Source organism: Hippocampus guttulatus, chromosome 3 (assembly GCF_054856545.1).
Source record: "Hippocampus guttulatus isolate MCC_2025c chromosome 3, RoL_Hgut_1.0, whole genome shotgun sequence".
In the NCBI taxonomy this organism is placed as follows: Eukaryota; Metazoa; Chordata; class Actinopteri; order Syngnathiformes; family Syngnathidae; genus Hippocampus; species Hippocampus guttulatus.
This window is the reverse complement of record NC_141263.1, coordinates 21,567,120-21,589,304: the sequence shown is the minus strand read 5'-3', so window position 1 is coordinate 21,589,304 and position 22,185 is coordinate 21,567,120. Positions and strand designations below refer to the sequence as shown.

General features: G+C 41.6%; 1 protein-coding gene across 2 annotated transcripts; it reads left to right on the top strand.

The window, feature by feature from the left end:
- Positions 1 to 13,888: 13,888 nt before the first annotated feature.
- Positions 13,889 to 20,827, top strand: irx6a (iroquois homeobox 6a). Of its 2 annotated transcripts, XM_086106809.1 has the most exons (7): positions 13,889 to 14,253; positions 15,091 to 15,396; positions 16,258 to 16,367; positions 16,592 to 16,887; positions 18,977 to 19,624; positions 19,714 to 19,816; positions 20,401 to 20,827. In XM_086106809.1, the coding sequence occupies exons 1-7, from the start codon at positions 14,188 to 14,190 to the stop codon at positions 20,402 to 20,404; spliced, it is 1,533 nt and encodes a 510-aa protein (XP_085962935.1). In that variant the 5' UTR covers positions 13,889 to 14,187; the 3' UTR covers positions 20,405 to 20,827. The 2 variants fall into 2 exon arrangements, with proteins under 2 accessions (XP_085962935.1, XP_085962936.1); XM_086106810.1 differs by lacking the exon at positions 20,401 to 20,827 and having other exon boundaries at positions 19,714 to 19,820.
- Positions 20,828 to 22,185: the final 1,358 nt, after the last annotated feature.

The following is a 22,185-nucleotide window of genomic DNA, read 5'->3' as shown; positions in this document are numbered from 1 at the left end:
AATATCGTAGCAATATGCTTTTGGTAGCTCGTCAAACTGCATCATGCAAATGTGAATAATAGAGCAGAACATAAAAAAAATACACAAGCAAAAGCAAATTCCATTGATGTATTTGAAAGACAGTTCATGTGACCAAAAATAAAACATAAAAGATGTGATCCTGAGTTAACATTGTATTTGACATGTTTCTCAAATGTCCTTCGGTCTACAGTCGATCATACAGTATGGTTCTTGAAGTAAAAATATCAATGTCAGAAAAGCATACGTTCTTTAGTAGCTACTCTGTCATTAAAAAATTAATTATGAAAAAAATTAACAGTCAAATTAATTGGTCACTCTCCACAGCCAAATTAAGAAAATGTAATCCATATTGCATCCTCGAAAACAACCCATACATACAACTTTGTAATCCAAGCGTTGATTTTTCAACTCTTTCAATCAATTCTGTTCCATTTAAACCATATAACAAGAGAGGCTTAAGGTTCTCATTCAGATGGGGTGAGGAAAAGGTGAGACACAAGAGGGACTTCCCAGTGGTAAACAAGTACTGGCTACTTCCAAATGTGTAATGGTGTTGTTACATGGGGCGAAAGCCTGAACCAACATCTTATGGGAGGGCCGACACACACTGTTCAATTATTAATGGCCACTATTCAACATGTACATGGCATCATAACAAAAGATCCACAACAGCTCTGACCAAACATGCACAAATACATTCATCCGTCCATTTTCTCCAGCCTTCTGGACCCCAGCTGACTTTGTGAAGGGGCGGGGTACGCACCCTGGAGTGGTCCCCACTCCATTGCAGAGCATACAAAACAAACAACAATTCACACGTTACAACATTCACACCGTTGGTCATTTGGATTCTTCAAGTAACCGAAAATGCTTCTTTGTCAATAGTGGAAGAAATCCTGAGTCGGCTATCCGCGGATAAAAGCCAAAGAGTGAGAACAACTTGAATCTCCTGCTGTGAGGCAGACACCACTGTGTCACATGTTAAACCACTCTACCACCAAATACAGAATCACAGAACGCTGAATTAATGTTGCATAGAAAACGTCGGTAACTGTCTTAAGCACGACTGAGGTGGTTTTGTGTGAAACCGCTAACATGCTAATGTGGTTCGACACCACCGATCCTCACGCTTTATCCCTGCCTGACAGACGCATGTTGTGGTGTCTGTAGTTCCACCATATCAGACTCGGTGTCATGTGACCTTGAATCTACAAACGCAAGAAAAGAAAGTTTTCATCTCCGTGTGTTTCCTCACTCATCTCCCGAATGGATTTAACCCTATATATGTGTGTGTGGAATAATTTCATCAACGACGCCGCGTCCCGGTGGGTCCTTTCCACTTTAAACACTTAACGGGTTAAATAAATAATGACAGGCTTGGGCGCCGTGTGCGCTAACGTTAACCAGCCACTAGCTCGGGGTCCCACAGCAGCAGGAGTCCTTAAAGTGAATCATTCGCTTCCGCTAAGGCCGTCGTGCCGCAGCTATTCCGCCAGCAGATTATGGGCCTTTAAGTAGCAGCCGTGCCTGAAATGTGACTCGGGGGGCTCGCGGGCTGTCAGAGAGGAGGCGAAACCCTCTTGAGAGTGATGCAAGGATATGGCAAAAAGCAAGGACAGACGATAAATCTATCGATAAGAAGAAATGAGGAAATGGTTCTCAAGGATAATCAAAACATAATGTTGTGCAGATTGGACACATCAAGAATATCCCAAACTGAAAAAGAGCCATTTCGACCCGGTCTCCACGGAAAAGACAACACTGGGAGCCGCAAACGCTTTTTGACATCGGAAGCAACGGTCTTGGGTGACTTTTTGCCGTAATGCGAGAGTGACTCAAACTTCCTTGTGTGACATTAACATACGGCACTTGGCCAATAAAGAGTCATTCCCCAAAAGACATTTTGACACAATAGGTTACACGAAACTATTCTGTGTGCATCGTCATGCAGTAAAGCATGCGTCGCTTCCTTATCCTTGCTTTAAAGCTGATAATCGTATTACAATATCATCATCCCATCAAAGAAAAATAAACAGTCAATAACATAAGTCTGAAACACACTCAAGTTTTCTCTTTAATGCGAGTGCACCGCTTGACATCTGGTGCCATCTCATTGCATAAAAGGGGAGAGAAACATCAAATCCCCCCCCCCTCTCCCCTCTGAAACGACACCTGAACATCAATATGTGGTCACCACCCATCCATCGTGAGAGTAAAAGCTCTATTGATTTCCTCGCAGATTAAGGATCCTGCTGGGAGCAATTCAAATCCTAGAGATGAACAAGGTAGCATGTATAATCTCAAATCTAGGTTGGTTCACAGGATGCGTACAGCCTTTAAAATACCCTTACATTTGACTCGACGGTAGAGAGACAATAAATTGGTGGTAATATTTGTACAAGTGTACAAATGTGTCTATATCCACATTGATAAAAGTAGAAACTCAGCTCTGCCCTCCACTGAGGCCATATTATTTTCAGTGATATAAATGACTAGGCTACAATAATGTGTTATTAATCTTAAGCATGTGCAAAATTCTTATAAAAACCATGTATCTAATTTTAACTATGTAACTTTAAGTTTACTTATCTTGGGTGCTCGGTTAGAAAAACAAAAGACAAAAAAACCCTGATAGTTTAGCATTCGCATTCGCATTTCATTAGTCACTAGCATTTAGCATAAGCATGCATCCAGTGGAACAAGATCTTGCTCTCCTTCTTTCTACAGTATTTCCACCGATCCATCCATCCATCCATCCATCTTCTAATCTTCTTATCCTCACGAGGGTCACCGGTGTGCTGTCTTCAGACAGGTACACCCTGAACTGGTTGCCAGCCAAACTCTACACAGGAAGGCCAGAGCCGGAATCGAACCCTGCACCTCTGCTCTGTGAGATGAACGTGCCAACCAGTCGAGCATCGTGCCGCCCTTTCTATCTATCATTCTAAAATGTATTTCACCCTGGAAGCTTTTCCTGTCCTGCTTCCTTCCTTCAGAGTTCATTTCTATTTTTGCTCTGATTTCCTTCCTTCTGAAACCTAAATTTGTGCCTATGTTCCTTCACTTCCTCCGTTTTTTTCGACCTCTTTTCTGCATTCTTTCCCCTGAGACCTGCTTTTTTTCCTCAACATCCTTTCCTCTCCAACCTCTTTCCTGCCTTTCTTCCCTCCTTACCTCTTTCCTTCATTCCCTCACACTTTGTTTTCACCCATCCATTCTTCCTTCCCTCGCTTCACTTAAACATGCTTTCCTGCACTTTTCTCAGTTCCTCTGCAACACTGCTTTAGAATTCACTTTCTTTGCTCTTGACTCAACTAATTTGCCAATTTCCATGGTGCGTGTCAAAATAATCATATTAATAAAGTGTCCACAGTCATTACTTTTGGCCACCCCAGTCATAAAAGTCAAGATGCTGCAGTTTCATTGTAAAAATGCAATCACAAACGAGTTCATTTCGACCTAAAAGGTTGGTGTATTTCATTTTAGATGTTTGCAGACATAGATGTGCAGTTCCCAGAGTCAGACACACATACACACATTTGCAGTCCTTTCGTCCTCCCTGCTTTGCTGTGCTGCTGAGCTCAGGTATCCTGATGGCATTGATGATGCGTCACGCAGTCAACTCCGATGACCTCTGTATCCTCTGCCTGCTTGATGACTGCTCTGATGGATAGACGGGTCTGCAAATGAAACCTGAGGCCAGACCGAATGGCAAAAACAGACTTCTGCCTGTTATTTGCTTCATCATCTGTTTAATTCCGGCTTTAGGACATCATACTGGTGCTCCAAGCTCATCGCCTTGACCAATGAATTTCTGCTTAGCATATTTCGGTGGGTTGTGGATGAGATTCTGAAATTGGAAATACATTCTGATATCCGATAGAAGTGATTTGAAGCTATGTGTTTCATTTTTAAATGGTGTCCTATTGCTTGGAATGCACATGAATTAGCGGACAGCGTTTCCCTTATTTACAAATGATGTTTGGTTGCATTGCATCGCTGGAGCTCTCAAAACAGAGACGATTGTTGAACATTACTTGCGGTAGAATCGAATTGCTGTTGTCACATGTAGTTATCCACTCCTCATATTGTATTTGCAGGTCTACATTGTGGTTACACAAAGCAGTAAATAAAGGGACAGGAATCAATAGCAGTCAGTGATAACGGCCTAAAGCAGCTAAATATGAAATACAACCTAACAAAATGGTATGGATTTCCAATGGGGGGGCCACGTGACGCGGGCTGCTTTGAAATGCAAATATTAACTTATGCACAATGTCCTTCTCAAGCCTCGCCACCTATTGATCAGCTAAAACAAATTCTATTGATCAGTGAATATTTAATAGGGATAATTAAATCTCTCCTGAAAGTACTTAGAGCCCATTTCCACTTTTCAGGATCTTAAAGCCCCCACACCCCGACGCCTGCCGCCAACTCACTTAAAGATTCAGTGCCGCTCAATTAGAAATAATGGATAATTGGGTTAAAAATAGAAAATGAACTTGGTTAAAGTCAGTTTCTTTTCAAAGTGGTGTACATATTATAGTATCGAAGTAGTTATCTATCATATGCCGTCTGCTTTTGTGTAATAACAATTTGTTTGCCGACATTGCTATGCATTGGAGTTCAATATTAGTAAGTTCAATATGCCCTTTGTGTGGTAAAATAACCGTTGTGTGATGCCATTTATGAATCACATACTCCACTAGGCAGCCAGATGTGTTCGTCGTCATAAATTCTATTGATCACACATTTTCCTCTTTATCATCTGCAGAACACCTCAAAATAACCAAAGAAGTCAAAACAAGTCATAAAATACATACTCACTGCGAAGATCTGTATTGTCTTGTAGTACAATCGCGAAATCTGTCATCCCCTTTTGTCAGCCACATTGCGCTTTTAACATGTTCAGTATTGATTCAAATTGTTTAATGGCGAATGTAACCCTTTTATCTGTAAGAATGTTAAATGGCAGACTGTAATTTTTCTCAAGAGCCTCATCTGAATGTGAAGGGTGGAAAAAAAAAACATCCCCTTCATCGAGCGACATGATTTATGACAATAGCAGACGGGCAAACAGGAAAAGGTTGCTGTCAGGATACCATGAGAGGGCAGCTCTTACTTGCATAGACCGCTGTTATACAAAGTAGCAATCAATAGCCCTTTTATTAGTGACTGCAATCAATGTACCTGTGACTGAGTGGGCCAATTAATGCGATCGACCCACGGGACAAGAAGAAAGCAGGAGAGAGCAGGGCGAAGGGGAAACACGGAATGGGAAGGGGACGAGCGGAATCCTACTCAGGTCGCGTTTTCTGTGGATTGCGGGGGAGAGATTCCCACAGAGTCTGCCGCCGAGGGTGCCCTGACAGAAAGCAGAGATCGCATATCTCCCGAGAGGAAGTGAAAGTGTGTGTATTGGCGCGAGGGGTGGGGTGGGAGGGGGGCACCAGTCTACAAACAACCCCCCCTTCCCTTGCAATGCCATCTCCGGATGTCGCGATGAGCTGCACTGGGAATGCACCACTCCGAGTCTTCTCACCGCTGCTTCTGAATAATAATGAAGTCATCAGGTCAACACTGTGACACGTTTCCTCTGGCTCACGTATTATATCACTTACCAACACTATGCATTTCATACAAAACTGCAGATCTCATTAAGATTTGCCGTCTTAATATGACATAACATCCATCAAGCCATGTTCCATAGTCTTTTTTCCTGATTAGGTCCTTGGGTGAGCTAGCACCTGTCCCACATGACTTTGAAAGAGAGGTGACTCGTAGGGCACAAGGACATATAATGCATATTATGGGCATATGGGATAATGCCAGTGTACCAGAGAAAATATGTAGGGCTCTATCGTGCCGGTGTGAGTTTTGTTTGGCATGTTTGGGAATTTGGCAGACTGTGTTGCGCCAGGCTAGGCGTTCCGGCAGACCGAAAGCATTTTCGCCCAACTGACAATTTGGTGTCTGAAGGTAGGCTGCTCTCAATGTTAGACTGTCTGAAAGCCGGTCTAAGTTGTGGCGCAGGGGGTGTAACGCGATTTTGGTGAATTTAATTGAAGTGTAGGCAGATTCTGAGCAGACGTGTGTGTGATGGATGTCATGATATTCCATTCAGAAATATGGCATCCGCATTATATTTTTAAAATCATCCCCACGAATTGACTCACTGGATTCCATGCATGAGACTGACGCGCAAAGTTGATATATTGATCCCCACTAGTAGACCAAAAAAAAGGTTGGTTAGGGTGATCACAGATCACCGTTGTCAAGTGGGCACTTGGAGACAGCCTTCCAGCCTGATCGTGCATCCCTGTGAGGCAAGTTTGATTTTTAAGAAACAATATCATGAAGTCAAAAGAGCGTCAAGTTTGAAGTACAAGGCCATGGCGGAGAGCTCTTCAGACATGAACCCCTCTCTGTATTTGCACATGGGTGTCCTGTTCCAGAAGAATCAGAGGTCAGGGGTTGCCTGCCTCATGTCAGATGGCAGCGTAACACTCGCATCTACGCCTCCCTCTATCAGCGTTTCACTCTGAAACACCGACCTCCCCTTCCTGCAGGAAACTCTCTGGGCCAGCGTGACGACGGCTTGAGGAGGTGTCATGGAGCGAGAACCGGAGCGAGGTGGAAGGAAGAGGTCATGGCGGAGGAGGACGAGGAAAGAGGCTGTAGGAAATGACAATGTGTGGGAAGTGATAAGCCCGCGGCAAAGACCCCAGCACCCTGAGGGAGGACTGGGGGCTACAAGGCTTTAGCCTCAGTGCTCAGTCCGACCACATTCCCCAATGACATCGGCCAGTCTTCTTATTGCCAAGTAGGTATAGACCAGACAGGGCTTCTGTCTGAGATGTTGTGTTTATAAGAAGATCCATCCATCCATTATCCAAACGGCTTATCCTCACGAGGGTTGCAAGCTTTTTCTCCGTGTCGAAAAAGATCAGTCTTCCCGTGAAGTACGAAGACATTCTAAAGTATTTCCCTCCACATATTGTACACACAGCGTTATAAGAGTTACAGAATTCTTGCACAAAGGTACTCTATGTAGTCTTGATTGAATTCAGTCCCCAAGTTACTTCTTTTGAAAATATGACTTATCTGTAAGGAATGTTATGACGTCATCAGAACAAAAAGTGAGTGCACTTTATCTGAACTAGCACCTCCAATGTTTTTGTTTTTGTTTTTTAATAAGGACATTGCACAACAAATGTGTTGCACAAACCAGAAATAGCTGCAAGCCAATTTTCATCTGTAGTCCCTTGCGCAGAAACATTGACAGCATGTTTATGAAATGAACTGATGAAGTCCATATACAAAAACATTGATAAAATATTCCAGAAACGCCAGCAAAAAGATCCTTTCAACATTAGTCCAAATACATCACAGATGCACACTTAATGATTTACATATTGACAAATATTTACCTATTCACCATCATTAACTACATTTACATGCAGTTTATATTCAGGTTAAGGTCAAAATGACGATTTTTGAAACAATTGGCATAACATGAATGAGCTGACAGAGTCAGTCCCGAATTTGAATTACTCGGTTTAAAAAAAATAAAAATAAAATGCAAATAGAAATCATTTCCGCTTGTTACTTTGTGCCATCAACAAAACACACATATATATATATATATATACAGTATATCAGCCCGACATGCTGACAGTGACACCGGGCACTATGATGTCAAAAAATGTCAGCACTATTTTTAAACGTTTTTTTTCTGGTCGACCATGAAATTTTTGGCTTTCGAGAATTGGTGTTACTTTATAGTTGAAATGTTTTGCTCTTTTGTTCACAGCATCGTAGTATGCGCTGGAAACAAAATAACACGCCTTGTGGCACTTGGTGCACATTTTACTTATTTGTCCTGTCAAGTCTGATTTACTGAACAGCACAAACGTGCTTTTTGTATGTTACGCTGAATAACTGTATGGCACAAACAACAAACCTCTGAACTCTTCATGGCACGTTGAACATGTGTTAAATATTACCTCATCAAATTAAAACTGATGCCACAATGCAAGAACAAATGCAGAAATATTCGCATGAATGAGGCAGGAAGAGGATAATCCCAAACAATCCCTTTTGTTTTGCAAAACAAGAACAGATCAAACACTCAATTTGGTGAGAATTATTCCCACCAAACCTGGCTCCCGTCTTTATCTTGTAATCTATCCCAACTGCTATTTATGATGTCTTTCGAAACAGTTTGTTCAAGCAAACATGAAGCAAGGTAGTTTTTTGGCACCACTTTTCATTCGGCTAAACACGAGTGAACCGAGACCAGAAGGGACCTTGGGGTTTTTTTTTTTCCTGCTGCACCTCTGGAAACTTCAGAAACGCTCATGTGTCCATTGAATCAGCTCCTTGAATGAAGGCTTTCAATACTTAGGCGAGCTCTCATCACATTTGCTCCTTCTCAGTGAACAGTTGCATTTGGTGCAGTTCCGCATGTATCACATGTCAGTGGCGCCTCAAAAGTAACACAGAATTCACAGTACATAAAGGTAGAAATGGGAAGAGTATGACTGCAAAGTCGTAGCAAATCTCATCATTCAATATTGCCATCACATAAGAGGTTGGAATAGACTCCAGCAATTCAGCTAGCATCAAACCATTGACCGAATTTGTACAGAAACAAGCTAGCATTCCAAACCATAAAACTTCAGCATTGTGTTATTAGTTATTTTTACGATTAGCCTATTTATTGATACACACATCCATCCATCCATTATCTAAGCCGCTTCTCCTCACGGGAGTCACGGGCACGCTGGAGCCTCTTCCAGACTATACATCTACTAGAAAAAAAAAAGTGTCTGGATCCAGATGATTTTATTTTGCGCAACATATTGACAAAAAAACTAACTTTTATAGCATATAGCAGGTAGTGCCTTAAAGTGCACTACGTACATTTGCAATACCACCACAGCATTATTGACACCACACAAGTCACCAGACAAAGGACCAAGACTCCCCAAGATAAAAGCCAACACATGATCAACTCACACAAGCAGTGGAGATCTCTCTCGAACAGACACACACACACACACACACACACACACACACACACACACACTGGGGAGAAAATCAACACAATTTCACCCTTTTCATACTCCATCTCCTTTACACACACACACACATTCTCCTGAGAAGCCATTTCGCACAGTGACTGAGTTTGTGCGCAAGTGTGCGTGCATATATGTGTGTGTGTGCAGACATGTTTGCATGTGTGTCTGTGTGTGTGACAGAATACAAATCCCTGACACGACCACTGATGGGAGCTTTACAGTAGAGCCTGAAGGGGACTCTGCCAGCCAGCTAGCACACCATACATAAACAAGGTGTAGTCTTTTTCACGCACGTACACACACACACACACACACACACACACACACACGTCCCTCTGTCATTCTCACCTTTTCCCAGGAGCCCCCGGGAGCCCTCTGGGATGCAACACAAAATACCTTGGGTTTGTTTGAGTTAAAGCACGACACTATGAGCCGTGGCAATGACAGCACTACACATGAAACAAGGAAGGATTATGCCTCTGCATTGATCCACGGATTGTTCAAGGAAACGAAGAGAAATAAATTTCATGTGCAATGATGTGCTTTCAATATGCACCTCCTTGTCTTTTTGGTGTCCAATCAAAGCGATTAACAGTGGAACCTCTAAAGTTGAACATCCAAAAAGTGGTACAATGAGTTGAATCCATTTTTCAGGAAAACTATCCTTCAACAGGTAAAACTTGGAGTTGAAATAGTCATTGCAATTCAGCAAATAAAACACAACTGCGACTGGCTGACTGTATTGCTTTGAAAGCACATCTTCAAGCCATTTCCTGTCTGTCAAGCGCGAGTTGTTTTACTTTATTTTACTTTTATTTCTATGTATTGTACAATAGCAGGCTTCTTGTTATACTTTGAAACATTTAAATAAGACTTCAAATGAATAAAGTTATTTTGATGGTGACTGGTTGAACCAAATTGGTTCACTTTTCATCATATGTGATGGAGAGATTTATTTTGGAATTTGAACAACAGGGGAGTCAATCAGTGTCACAGAACAGATCGGGGATTGTGTCCGACTGTCACTTGTGCTGGGAATGCATACAGTGATTTTTTTTTAATCATTTGACATCAGATTCATTGAGACATTTGTCGCATTTCCACATGCGCAATAATTAACGCCACACCGCGCCGATTGTTTATTTTAGCATTACAGGCCACTAATCATTGTGTTATTATTTTTCATGAGAATATTTATTACTTTTTCTTTCCACATTGGCTAATTTCGATCTAATCTTCACGAATCACCTCTGTGCATCTAATAATTCCACATGACGAGGGGCCTCCTGGTTTATTTGCACATAGCAATTTAGGATGTAATGAGATCACACACCTCTAGGTAGGTGCTGCTCCTTCCCCTGCTTGGTTTCATGCGTTCTGTGCGCTTATTACCATTCCATTTTATTAAAAACTCCCCAAAAAGGATTTGTAGTTCCCTAAATCCGCAAAGGAAATGTATTCAATACTGTAGGAGAAAAAGGACCGAGTGCTATTGAATGTTGACTTAACCTTCCCAGTATTTGCACAGCGACGCAGCAATGCTTTGATTGGAAGACAGCAGCATCACTCAACCTCATTAGTCCCCACCGGATCGAAATAGAACAGTAGTTCGTAATCAGTGAATCTGATGAATGAACTTGCAGCAAAATTGGTCGACCTTAAGCCTGCGACTGAGGTGGGCCATCGCGGAAAAAATGAGAGTCGGCAACGCTTCCACACCAAGTAGCTGGGCGCCGCGCATCTACCACACACGCTTCAGTGGAAAAACTGTGATACTGTATCGGATCTTGAAGTTCCACATACAATATGTTGTACTTTGTTATATATCGTTGTCATATGTTTCCTCGTCTATCGGTTTCACTGAAAGCAGTTGAATCACAATGAACTCACGTTGCATAACAATTTTGCATTGATAACATCAATATCTACGGATGGAAATTATGATGCATTGGCAGTTAGGTCAAATATATTCTTACTTTAATCCAGATTAAAATGTGCTCTTGTGAGGTTATGAAGTCATCAAGTCCAGTGGCACAGGCAAGCGAAAAGTTTTTTTTTTTAGTAGAGGGAAGGGCAGTGTGGTCAGTCTGCCATTACAATTAGTGTTCATTTCAGCCAGATTCGGGGAGATGTACGCTGACTGCTGGGCATGCATTATGCATGAGTGTCCATGAGTCCATATGCACTTGGGCACACTTGTATGCCCTTGTGGAAGTGTATCGACCACCGTTGCGAGACATTACATTTGGGTTGCTGCAGTCTTCTCTCGCCGCATAATTGCTGATGTTACTCTGTGTAAAAATGCCAGATTTTCATCAAGAAGAGATTATTTCTGAAGAAAGCAAATTTATGACTTTGCGGTAATTTTTGGTGATTTTTGTGCAAGTCCAAGCCTCCTTTAGCGTGTTTGTAACGTTCTGGCAGAGGTGACTATTTTGTGGCTGATAGTAGACTACCGGTACATTTTATGCCTGTTGAGAGTCGGTCTAAGTTGTGGCGCAGGTTGTGTAACATGATTTTGGTGAATTTGAATTCGGGGTATAGACAGATTCTGCTCTCCCGGTACGTGTACGGTGGATGTCATTGTATTTCTGTACCATTGTAGAAATGAATTCAGTGAATGCATTATTATTATTATTAATGTTATCATTAATTCATTTTTAAAATCACCCCTCTGGCTGTGGGACAGCTATTGGGTCGGCGGTGGTGGATTGGGTCACACACGGGCACGAACGAAGCAAGTGGAAGACAGAACTTTTCAGCGTTGATCTGTCTTTAGTTTTCACTTTTTAGTATGCTTTGGAAAATGTTGAAAATCTGCAGCTGCAGTCGTAACACAAGTCCCATTTTGCAATTCCACATCACATCAGAGCTATTGCTCAAGATGGATAAAAATAAATGTACAGGTATATGACAATATATTCCATTGATACCTCTTCACAATCTAGTATCAATTCACCTAATTCAGATATCACTCCCGCTGTCATCGAATCGCTTTCACATTTTATAGTAATATGTGTGTTGCATTCTTAAAGACCAACCCTACCCCAACTACAAGTGGGCAAGTTAGATTGGATCATCTTTTGAATAAAATAAAACCATTTATTGGTTTAATGTAAAAAAAAAAAGTGGTCACATTTAATGCTGCATTTTGATTTGACACTGTCAGAGTGTTATTTGTCGTATAATCTTGATTCAAAATATTCTAAACAGATTTGTAGAAATGCGGTGTAATTCTACACTGCCAACTCCAACCACAATAACAAACTTGCTGTTACATCTCTGATAGCGTCAAAAAAAAGTACTATAAGTATTAGCTAAACTTCAGAACTGAAAAAAAAGGAAGACTGATAAGCTACACAGACAAGAAGCATTCTCTGGAAAGTCTCATTGGAGGTTCCAGTGTACCTAATGTTGTGTCCCGATGTGTGCGCTTATCAAAGGAGATCTCGATTCCTTCTTCGAGGTGACTCTTTAGTGCCGCCCGAAGAGAAGCTTTATAACTGCAGGACTAAAATCATGCAAGGAGGAGGGAGAAACATACGTCAGTCACGGTCATGCCCACGGGACACTTTTTTTTTTTGACACGTCCACGCTGTCTTTCACAATTGTGGCTCACGTGACTCCAACTCTGGATCACAGAGTGTGCGGAGGAGGGGATTTGTTTACTGGCGATGCTTAATAAAGCTTAAAATGGTTTTCAACGGTGCGAGCATCATTCAATTAAAACGCATTTTCATCCACTCCCACCTCTTATTTAATTAGACCGTCTTTTTTTTTTTTTGGTCTCCTCAGTCTTCACCTCCAAGGCATATTTTCATTTTTACTCGTTGGTTAAACAAGGGGCATGGTGTCATTTTTTTTTAATTGAGACAATTACGCACGTGGCGCATAATGGTCACGCAGGTCTCCAGGCACGCATCAATCACGACTCTATTGACCTGTCAAAGTAAATAAATATTTACATAAAGAAATAAATACCAATAATCCTACTAGGGGGAATTCACCTCTAGCTAATAGAGAGCCAAGAGAGGTGAAATGCATACAAAAGTGTAGTTGTGCATCACAGCAAAGTGCAACAAAAATCATGCACATTGCACATTTTGTTTCTAAATTACTTCAAAATAAGCATTATGTGTATTGAAGCCATAGGTGGATCTATTGTTGGAACATTTTGCCACTTCGGTCATAAAGAACTCATTTAAAAGTATATTCAGTGTTAACATGTATACTGATACTCATATTTTAAAAAATGCTAAAGACATGAGAATGAATAGTCTTTTTATAAATCACTCGAATCTTAAGAACACCATTTTGTATGATACCGTGCATTTGCACGGCATTGCAAACTATAACTGCAATCAAATATTTTAGTTTCATGAGTTTCTACCTCTGCCAAGTTTAAAAAAAAATCTTTATATGCAAAGAAACCATTGCATCTATTTAGTGGGAGCTATCCTAACAGAGACTCATCTGAAAAGAAGAAAAACTGCATTTTTTCATCATTTTTATCACAAATAAAGGTTAAAATAATTCATGTTTTTTTCTTCTAATTTGTCAAAACATAACGAGTGAGGAATATGTTGCCATGGGGATTAATTGTCGCTTTGTATGTGTGCACTTTAAGGAGGGAGAGAAAAGCACATCTTTGTATTGGACGTGACTGGCAAAGACCCCCATCCCTGGTACACCACCGTGGCGTTCCGGGATTACAGTGACGTCACGCCGCTACCCTTGCATGGATGAATGCTAAAGAACTATAGAGGCACAAATAATAGCACAAGCACAGTCCATATCTTGCAAGACTTACGTTATCCTTTAAGCCTCCTTCGCCGAACATAACATTTTTTTTCCCCCAACTAATGACGCTTAATTTCATTTCTCATCAGATCCACGGAGGGGATTATTCATTCGTATAAAACAATCTGCGGCAAAGTCTCCCCTCCTATATGGGCGAAAGTCATGTATTATTGAGAGGGGCGAAGAGAAAGGCCGTGCGCGCGTGGAAATGCGTGGAAGAGCGCCGATTTGAAGTGGAATTGGGAGCAATCGATCCGGGCTGCATGAGGAGGAATTATTGCTAATGGTTACAAAAGAAGGCGCGATGTCTTTCTCCCAGTTTGGATACCCTTATAACGCAACTTCACAGGTAAGAGTTTTTCCTCCCCCTTTTTTTAACCCTTAAAAAAGGACTACATATTTCCTCGATGTAAATATTTCTCTTATTTAAAATGTGTGATTTTGTTGACTGTCCCCACCCTCTGCTTTTTGCTTTGTAGTTGTTGTGCCAAATATTGACATACACGCGCTCGTGTCCAATAACACTGAATTATGAATGAACTCACGTGCTGTCTTTTTTTTTTTTTTTTTCTGGTGACAAAATCGAGATTGATGTCACCCTGCGTGGCGCGCCATGCGTAATTACGCATCTTTCTGATGAAATGAATGATTCAGGAGTATGTAACTGTGACCAAAACTCTCCACTAACTCTTCGTTGTATGTTTTCATTTCGAGTTTTGATGGGGAAAAGTTAGTCACCGGAAAGTTGTGAGCTCTTTATTTTCCGCCAAGAATGAGTTAGATTTTAACATATAAATGCTGGTTATCTTTAAAAAATAAGTAATAATAGTAATAATAATAATTTCAAGGTATCTGAATTTACAGCGGCCAAAAATATCACTCTGAATTACGCTTGATTTAACTTGCAAATAATGTGTCACGAATTAACAGCAAAAAAATGTCACTTACACGGTGCAAACTAAACTTTGTCATAAACCCGTATTGTCATTTAAAAAGTGACTTACCTCGAATCAAGAGAATTGCTGTTTGTTTGTTTTTTGTTTTGTTTTGGTAACAATCTTATTGACCTTCATTTTTGCAGAAGTATTTTTTTTAAATTTTTGTTTTTAATTCTTACGCTTATTCTTTCTTTCCTTCCCGTTAAGACTTTTATCCAATTGTTTTGTCCATCACTCTCTCTGTGCAGTTTTTCGTGTCGGCAAACCCCAGTACGACTTGCTGCGATTCGATTTCCAGGTCGGTGCCGCCGGACGGCTCCGCCGGAGGAGCCCAGACCCCCGCAGCCGTAGCGGCAGCCGCCGCCGCCGCCGCCTCCTTCTGCTGTCCCGCGCCCTACGAGAACCGGCTGCTGGCTGGGAGCCGCAGCGAGCTTAACGCGGCTGCTCTGGGCGTGTACGGCTCCCCCTACGCCGCGGCGGCCGCAGCCAGCCAAAACTACGCCAACTACTTCCCCTACGGAACAGACCCCTCCGCCGCCATCTATTCCTCTCTGGTGGGCTCACCTCTGCCTGCTTTGCACGCGCCGGAGAGGGGGGGAGGAAGGGAGGGAGAGAGGGGTGGTGGGTGAGCTTGGATGAATCGATGCATCAAGAAAAATGTGGTGACAAAATGCATCAGCCTTTCCTTTTACTTCACTCGGGAAAGTTCTCCGAAATGTCGGGGGGAAAAAATGACCCAATAAATGTCAGATAAACAATATCGCCGTAAAACTGTTTGGATAAACATTTTAATTGGGAAAGTGCGTCAAAAATATCATACATAAAAAAAAAAATCTTCAATGCAGCCACAATAACAGTCCTGAGTTACCTAATAAAAATACAGACAATTATCATTTGAACATATCATGGTAAAATTAGAAAAAAAAAAGTTTTAATGTTGCAATTCATTTTAACAATTGATGTTTTTAAGATCATAAAATTAAACCTCTGAAGTTACTTGTAACAGTAACAAGTTAATCCACGAGTCTTCTCATTAAAAAACAGAGCAAAAAAAGAAAGTTTGCCCTCAAGGTCTTCTTGTACTTCAATAAAAAAATAAAAATATATATATTTATATATTGGTTTTTGCTATAAAGCAGTCATATAACTGAATGAACAATCACACGATTTAGAAATTGTTTCACATTATCATTGGGGTGTAGAGAGGTAATATAACTGATAGAACAACAAATGTGTACATTCAAAAGTTCAAAAAACATTTTTTGGTATAATTTTTCTGCAAATAATACAGTCATCTTTTCAAATACATTTTATGTTTGCGATTTCAAACAGTCACGACACAGCTTTTTTTTCTATTGTAAAATGTGTTTTAAAAAGTTTCATAACATTGAAATATCTTTATTTTTGTGTGGCAGAATCCGCAGTACGACATGAAGGAGAGTGCAGGCACTTTACACTCGGGAATCAGTCAAACGGCTGCGTACTATCCGTACGACCCGTCGCTGGGCCAGTATCAGTATGACAGGTGAGGTTTTTGCCCCACTTTTTTGTCCACTTTGTGCCATTTGAGCTCAGGTGAGCTCGCTTGCCAAAATCTGCTACGTTCCCACTTTTTATAAGCGAGCCGCATCGAGGTCAACGGTCGGGGGTGTTACTCGGTTACCTGGCTTCATTTAAAGCTGTATATCGACTTCAAACATGAGAGGGTGTGTAGTGTGCTGTCCTTAAACCGAATGCCTGTGTGTACAGATACGGGACGGTGGACTTTAACAGCACAGCCAGACGAAAGAATGCCACCCGAGAGACCACCAGCACCTTGAAAACGTGGCTCTATGAGCACCGCAAGAACCCGTACCCCACCAAGGGCGAGAAAATCATGCTGGCCATCATCACCAAGATGACCCTCACCCAGGTCTCCACTTGGTTTGCCAATGCTCGTCGGAGGCTCAAGAAGGAGAACAAGATGACGTGGTCGCCCAAAAACAAGGCCGGCGACGACAGGAAGGATGACATCAGCAAGTGTGACCATGACTGTCTCACCAAAGGTTTGTCCCACTTATGTATTCAAATGTCTATACATTTTTTTGCCGTTTTTGCACATCATCATTTTGAGAAGTTATTTTTGGTCTGTGTTGGATAAGTTAGTCTGAACTACATCACAAATTTTTGGGGGCATAGGTGGTGCAATTTTGGGGCATCTCCATGAACCGCGGAGTACAAAGTCAAGCTACCCAACAAAAAGAAAAGTACAGACATCACTTTGCACATTTATTTGTGGAATTCGTTGTCTCTCATGACCGTATAGTTAGAATAAAACCACATCCGGAATGATCAAGACTGAGACTGTCTACATAATACTGTGTTACGTTTAATCATCCTCGGTAGAACAAGATGTAGCCTAACAAATAAACACACAAAAATTTTGTATTGCGCTGCACATTTTTTTGCTTTCATCTAAGTAATCTATTTTCTCTCTTCACCGTTGCTTCTATAATGGACCACTGACCCAGAATGGTAGCGGTAGATTCCGATCTGCCGAATACTTGTGCTATCCCGCATAAACCAGAAAGTAGGCTACTGGCTAACGGACAAAAATACGCAGATGCAAGAGGAATTAATTTTCATTTTTCAAGCCTTTTGAGTTGGACAGAAAGTGTCCAGCCTCACCGTGCCCGGGATGAACAGCTTATGTCGTCGTCTGGAGACCAGGATGATGCCTGCTCGATGTGTTGCTCCAGAATTTCTTTTCTCTTTACATTGTTTAGCGTTAGAATTCAACAGTGCCTCAGATTCAATGTTCCCTCTAAGGTAGCATGCATGAGCAATTGTGCACTGCTCTGACCTTCTCTGCGCACACGGTGATGCTAGCTAGCATTGCGTTTCTGTACTCATTCCTTCATTTCCACAAACAGAACACCACATTATTCCCACTTCCCTTAGAGTTTCAGAGGTCATGTGACCAGAATTTCTTGTGTTTTATTAAATTACATGTTTTCCATTATTTCGGAGTGGGATAGGTGGTTTGAATTTTGTTGTTGCTTATCGACATCGTGTAACTTTGTTTGATCTCAGGTTTTGGACAGGTGTGCGAATGTAGTGGCCGCCGTGTGCATGTCTGATGTTGTTCATTGTGGTCCAGGGGATGCTCAGGGAGTTTGTGTGAATGCTCACATGCATGGAAAATCAGAGGGAACATTGCTAGGAATGCTGTTGTTCGCGTCCTCTCAACCGAATACTAGATTTCATGTCATCTACTACGAACCACAAAATATCTTTCTTGACTTTGGTGGAGGTCTGTGCTTGACCGAGGGCACACACTTGTGCTCGTCTTCTTTGCATAATCTGTGAAAGTATGTCCTTATATTAGCCAGTTGAAGCACGTGACAGCTGATTTTTTTCTACCTATTTTGATAGCATTTTTTTCATGTGTTTGTCACCCCTTATAAATCAGTGTAGGGTGACTCGTTAATCTCAATTTGTTAATCAAATTGGATTTAGTGGCATGAGTAAACCAGCTCCTACTTTGCACTCTAAGTAAGTATGAAGCACCGTCATTCCAGACAATCTGGCTGCAATCTGCTTGGTAGCCCGCGAGCTTGCAAGCACGCAGGTAGACCACTATGTTTTGTTGAAGCATACATGACCCCAAATCATGGGAAAAAAGGTATTAAACAACAATATAATAACAGTTGAGGGTTACAGTGTGTGTTGCTGCTATGCACTCAAAAACCTGAAAATTCGGTTTCATGCAGACAGTGTAATGGCTGGAAAACATTTTAGATCAAAGGGTTGCCAAAAACATTTCACTTTCGACACATATATGGACATACAGTACAGGCATGACAATGAATCCCTGCATGTACATGAGTGAGCACTCACAAATTCACAGATTTGTAATATTTTCTCTTTGGGACTCTATCCTCTGGTATTTTATGAAAATACTCACTTTTTTTTTTTTTGTGCTCACTTAAAAGCAATGAAAGTATTATTTTGTCATCATGATGCCAAGGATGTTCAACTATGTTGAAGTGCTTTGAGGAACTTCGGTTAGACAAAGTCGTGCTTTGCTGCCACCTACTCGATTATGCTGAATTATGTTGACTCTCATTTGATCCGAGTTTTTATTTCTTGTAGATTCCAATGAGTGCAAGGAAGAAAAAGATTTGCATCTGAGCGATTTGGAGGACATGGACGAGGATGAGTGTGACAAGCTGGATGCCGATTGTGAAAAGGTGGTCCCAGACGAGACTGTGGCACTCCCCGTCTCCCCCCACAAGAGAGACTGCACCTCTGAGCTTCACTTGAATGTGTCCAGCGGCTTCCAACATGCCTTCCCCTGTGCCATCAAAACCTCCCTCCCCGCTCTTCCTGCCGACTTCCTGGATCCCATAGCGTCCAAGACTCCGTCCTCCACGGGAACCTTGACCCTGTCTCACTTTGAAGCGTCGGACAAACCTCGGATTTGGTCTCTGGCCCGTACGGCGGCGTCGGGCATCATCCTGAGCCCGCAGCACGCCTCCGAGCCCAGGACGAGCAACTCGAGCGGCGACTGCCAGCTCCAGAGGTTGGCGGGAGCCCCCGGTATTCCCACTGAACAATGCGGGCCTATGAGAGGTCACCAGGAAGCCAATAACGTCTCCGGTACTGTGAACCTTTTTCCTGAGGGCCCCGCTTTGCACTCCAAGGTCTATGGCCCAGGCAGCTTCAATCACAAAGGCCTCCAGCTGCACTGCCCATCCTACGCTGCCCTCCCAGATACATGCCAGTATTCCATGACTGAAGGTTAACGGCATAACTTTACAACGGTAATGGACGTTTCACAAAAAGAGAAGCACATTTCTTAGAAGCTTTTTTGTTTCTCGGTTGTGCAGGATTTTCCAGCGCCAAAGCAACGGAGACATCCTCAGACATCAGTCAAGTGTGTGTGACCTTGCAGGATGACAAGGTCACTGCGTTCAGGCCTGTGATGAAGAGGTGACTGCACACGCTTGAAGCATAATAGCATTGCATGTAAAGTGCATCTCAGTCGATTTGCATCTAGTGGAAAACATTTATTTCCATTGTTGCATTCAAAAAGTGAAGCACAGATACAAAATGAAAACACTTGCAATGAGCATTGAGAAGACACTAACACAGAACTAGCCAGGTGGTTCATGGCCAATCTGAGCTGGAATCAGAGATCCTGAGATCACTCATTAGTTCACGCCTCTTAAAGGCATGCATCAGCAAACAAATACTATGTCGTCAAAACGTTTCATTTTTATGTAAGAATGTTATATTCATATTTTACAGTACACTGATTTTTTTGTTGTTGTTGTTGAAAATTTCTTACAAAAACAGCATTTTCAGAGGGCTGGAATGGATTCATGGTGTATTAAATAATTTCAATGGGAAAATACTTGAATATGAATGAACTGAGTGATAAACTTGCTCACAGAACAAAAGGTATCACTGTACTATATACAGCCATTTATTTTTTGATTACGACTTACTGGCTTACTTACTTTCAATTGACATTTTAGTGATTTTAATGACCTATTTCTTTTTTCCCCGTTTAGATGAATGGAGGCCGTTCAACAAATAGGAGGGTAATTATGCACTAATGGGCACAGGGGCCTCATTGGGACAGTTATTAGCGCTGCACGTTGCAGCCCAAGCTATCAAACTGTGGAACATTTTGCACAAGTTTTTTTTTCCTTTTTTTTTATGGTGTTGAAAAATTTATGCAAAAATCATACACACACAATAGAATTTTGTCTGTGGCAATCGTGCATCATTTGCGAACCAATGTATTTATTTGTTTGCTTTTCATTGCGTTTTCTGTGTCCCTTTTAAACATTCTGTTAAAAAATGTGTATTGTCGTGGCGGTAAAAATGGTTGAAGATTAAGTTAAACGTTGTGTGTTGTCATTGTGTGAAAATGTGAACTGTGTTATTCCCTTTTTATAAAGAAACAAAACAAAACAAAAAATATTTTTCCCCCAAGACTTTTCTATGTGTTGTGGTTATTTAAAGGGCTTTGGGGTGGGGTCATGGTGCCTGTATTCAAACAATACAGGATGCAGATTTGATCAAAGGTGACCGCCTGCGCTCTATGCGCGTGGGCCGAATGTATAAGTTGCAGAAGAAAGGCGTTGTCGGCGTGGTTTTAATCACCGGTGACGATGAGCGCTTTGTAGCCAAAGTGCGGCAACGCATGCCGAATGACGGCGAGTCCCCCGTGCGCTGCGCTAACTTAGCACTGTGTTCATTAAAAGGTCATTTGTAGCATCAATCCGTTCACACGGCCCATCAGAGTGGCTTTGACTCTGCTCGTTTTCAATCCGTCTTGTTGTGACTAACTAGTAGATGATGAAGATGAGTAAAAGGACGATGACAAGATTTAAAAAAAAAAAAAACAATTTAATCCTACTGATACATTGGTGGACAGTAGCACAGTGACAAGTGATTTGCGCGTCTGTCTCGCTGTGTTCAGGTCAAATGTTTGAATCCGGGCTCTGGCCTTCCTGTGCGGAGTTTGAATGTTCTCCCTTTGCTTGCGTGGGTTTTCTCCGAATGTTCGGGCTTCCTCTCACGTTCTAAAAGCATGCATGTAAAGTTCCTTGAAGGCTCTGAATCAGGGGTCACAAACCTATTCGAAGCTGAGAGCTACTTTGAGGGAACTAAGAAATGCGAGGAGCAGTTTGATACCCCCTTCTGAAATTAGAAGTTATATTATTTCTTCTTCTTTTTTTTTTAAATTAATCGGTTATCGGAATTTTGTCCTGCTAAATATCAGAATCAGAAAAAAAAGTAGGGCTATTTGTTATAATTCGTGACTAATGGTTTTTGTTTATGTGAAGTCACTGATCATTTTAGTGATTTCTCATAACATTAGAAAACAGAAAAATGTCAATATATATTTTACTTATGTAAATATTTGCCAGCATTCACATTTTCAAATGACAACATTCCTCCAAAATCACAACTGTCCCTTCAGTAGTGAGTAAGTTTTAAAACAGACCTGCAGGTTAGTAATGTGGGCCTTTGGCGCTGCCTGGTGCCACGTTGGTGACCCCTGCTCAAAATTGTTCATCGGGGTGCATTTGAGTGTGAACATTTTGCCTCTAAGACCCTGTAATTGACAAGCAACCAGTCCAGAATGCACCTTCATTTCACTTATTTGCTAAGAATCACTGCAAACAGTAGGTAGAGAAACCCTGTCGACAGCCTGGCTAAAATATTAGAAGGCATATTTGAGGAATTATTTTAGCATTAAAGGTGTCATACATTTCAGGAGAGTCATTTCGAGGTGCTGTGGTGATCATCCCGAGTGTCCTTGGCCACGATAAATCCTGGCAAAA

Excerpts from the sequence above, each read along its gene's own strand:
- irx6a (XM_086106809.1), top strand. The coding sequence starts at position 14,188 with ATGGTTACAAAAGAAGGCGCGATGTCTTTCTCCCAGTTTGGATACCCT. Across the intron at positions 15,397-16,257 it reads CCGCCATCTATTCCTCTCTG|AATCCGCAGTACGACATGAA; the intron begins GTGGGCTCACCT and ends TTTGTGTGGCAG. Across the intron at positions 16,888-18,976 it reads CCATGACTGTCTCACCAAAG|ATTCCAATGAGTGCAAGGAA; the intron begins GTTTGTCCCACT and ends TATTTCTTGTAG.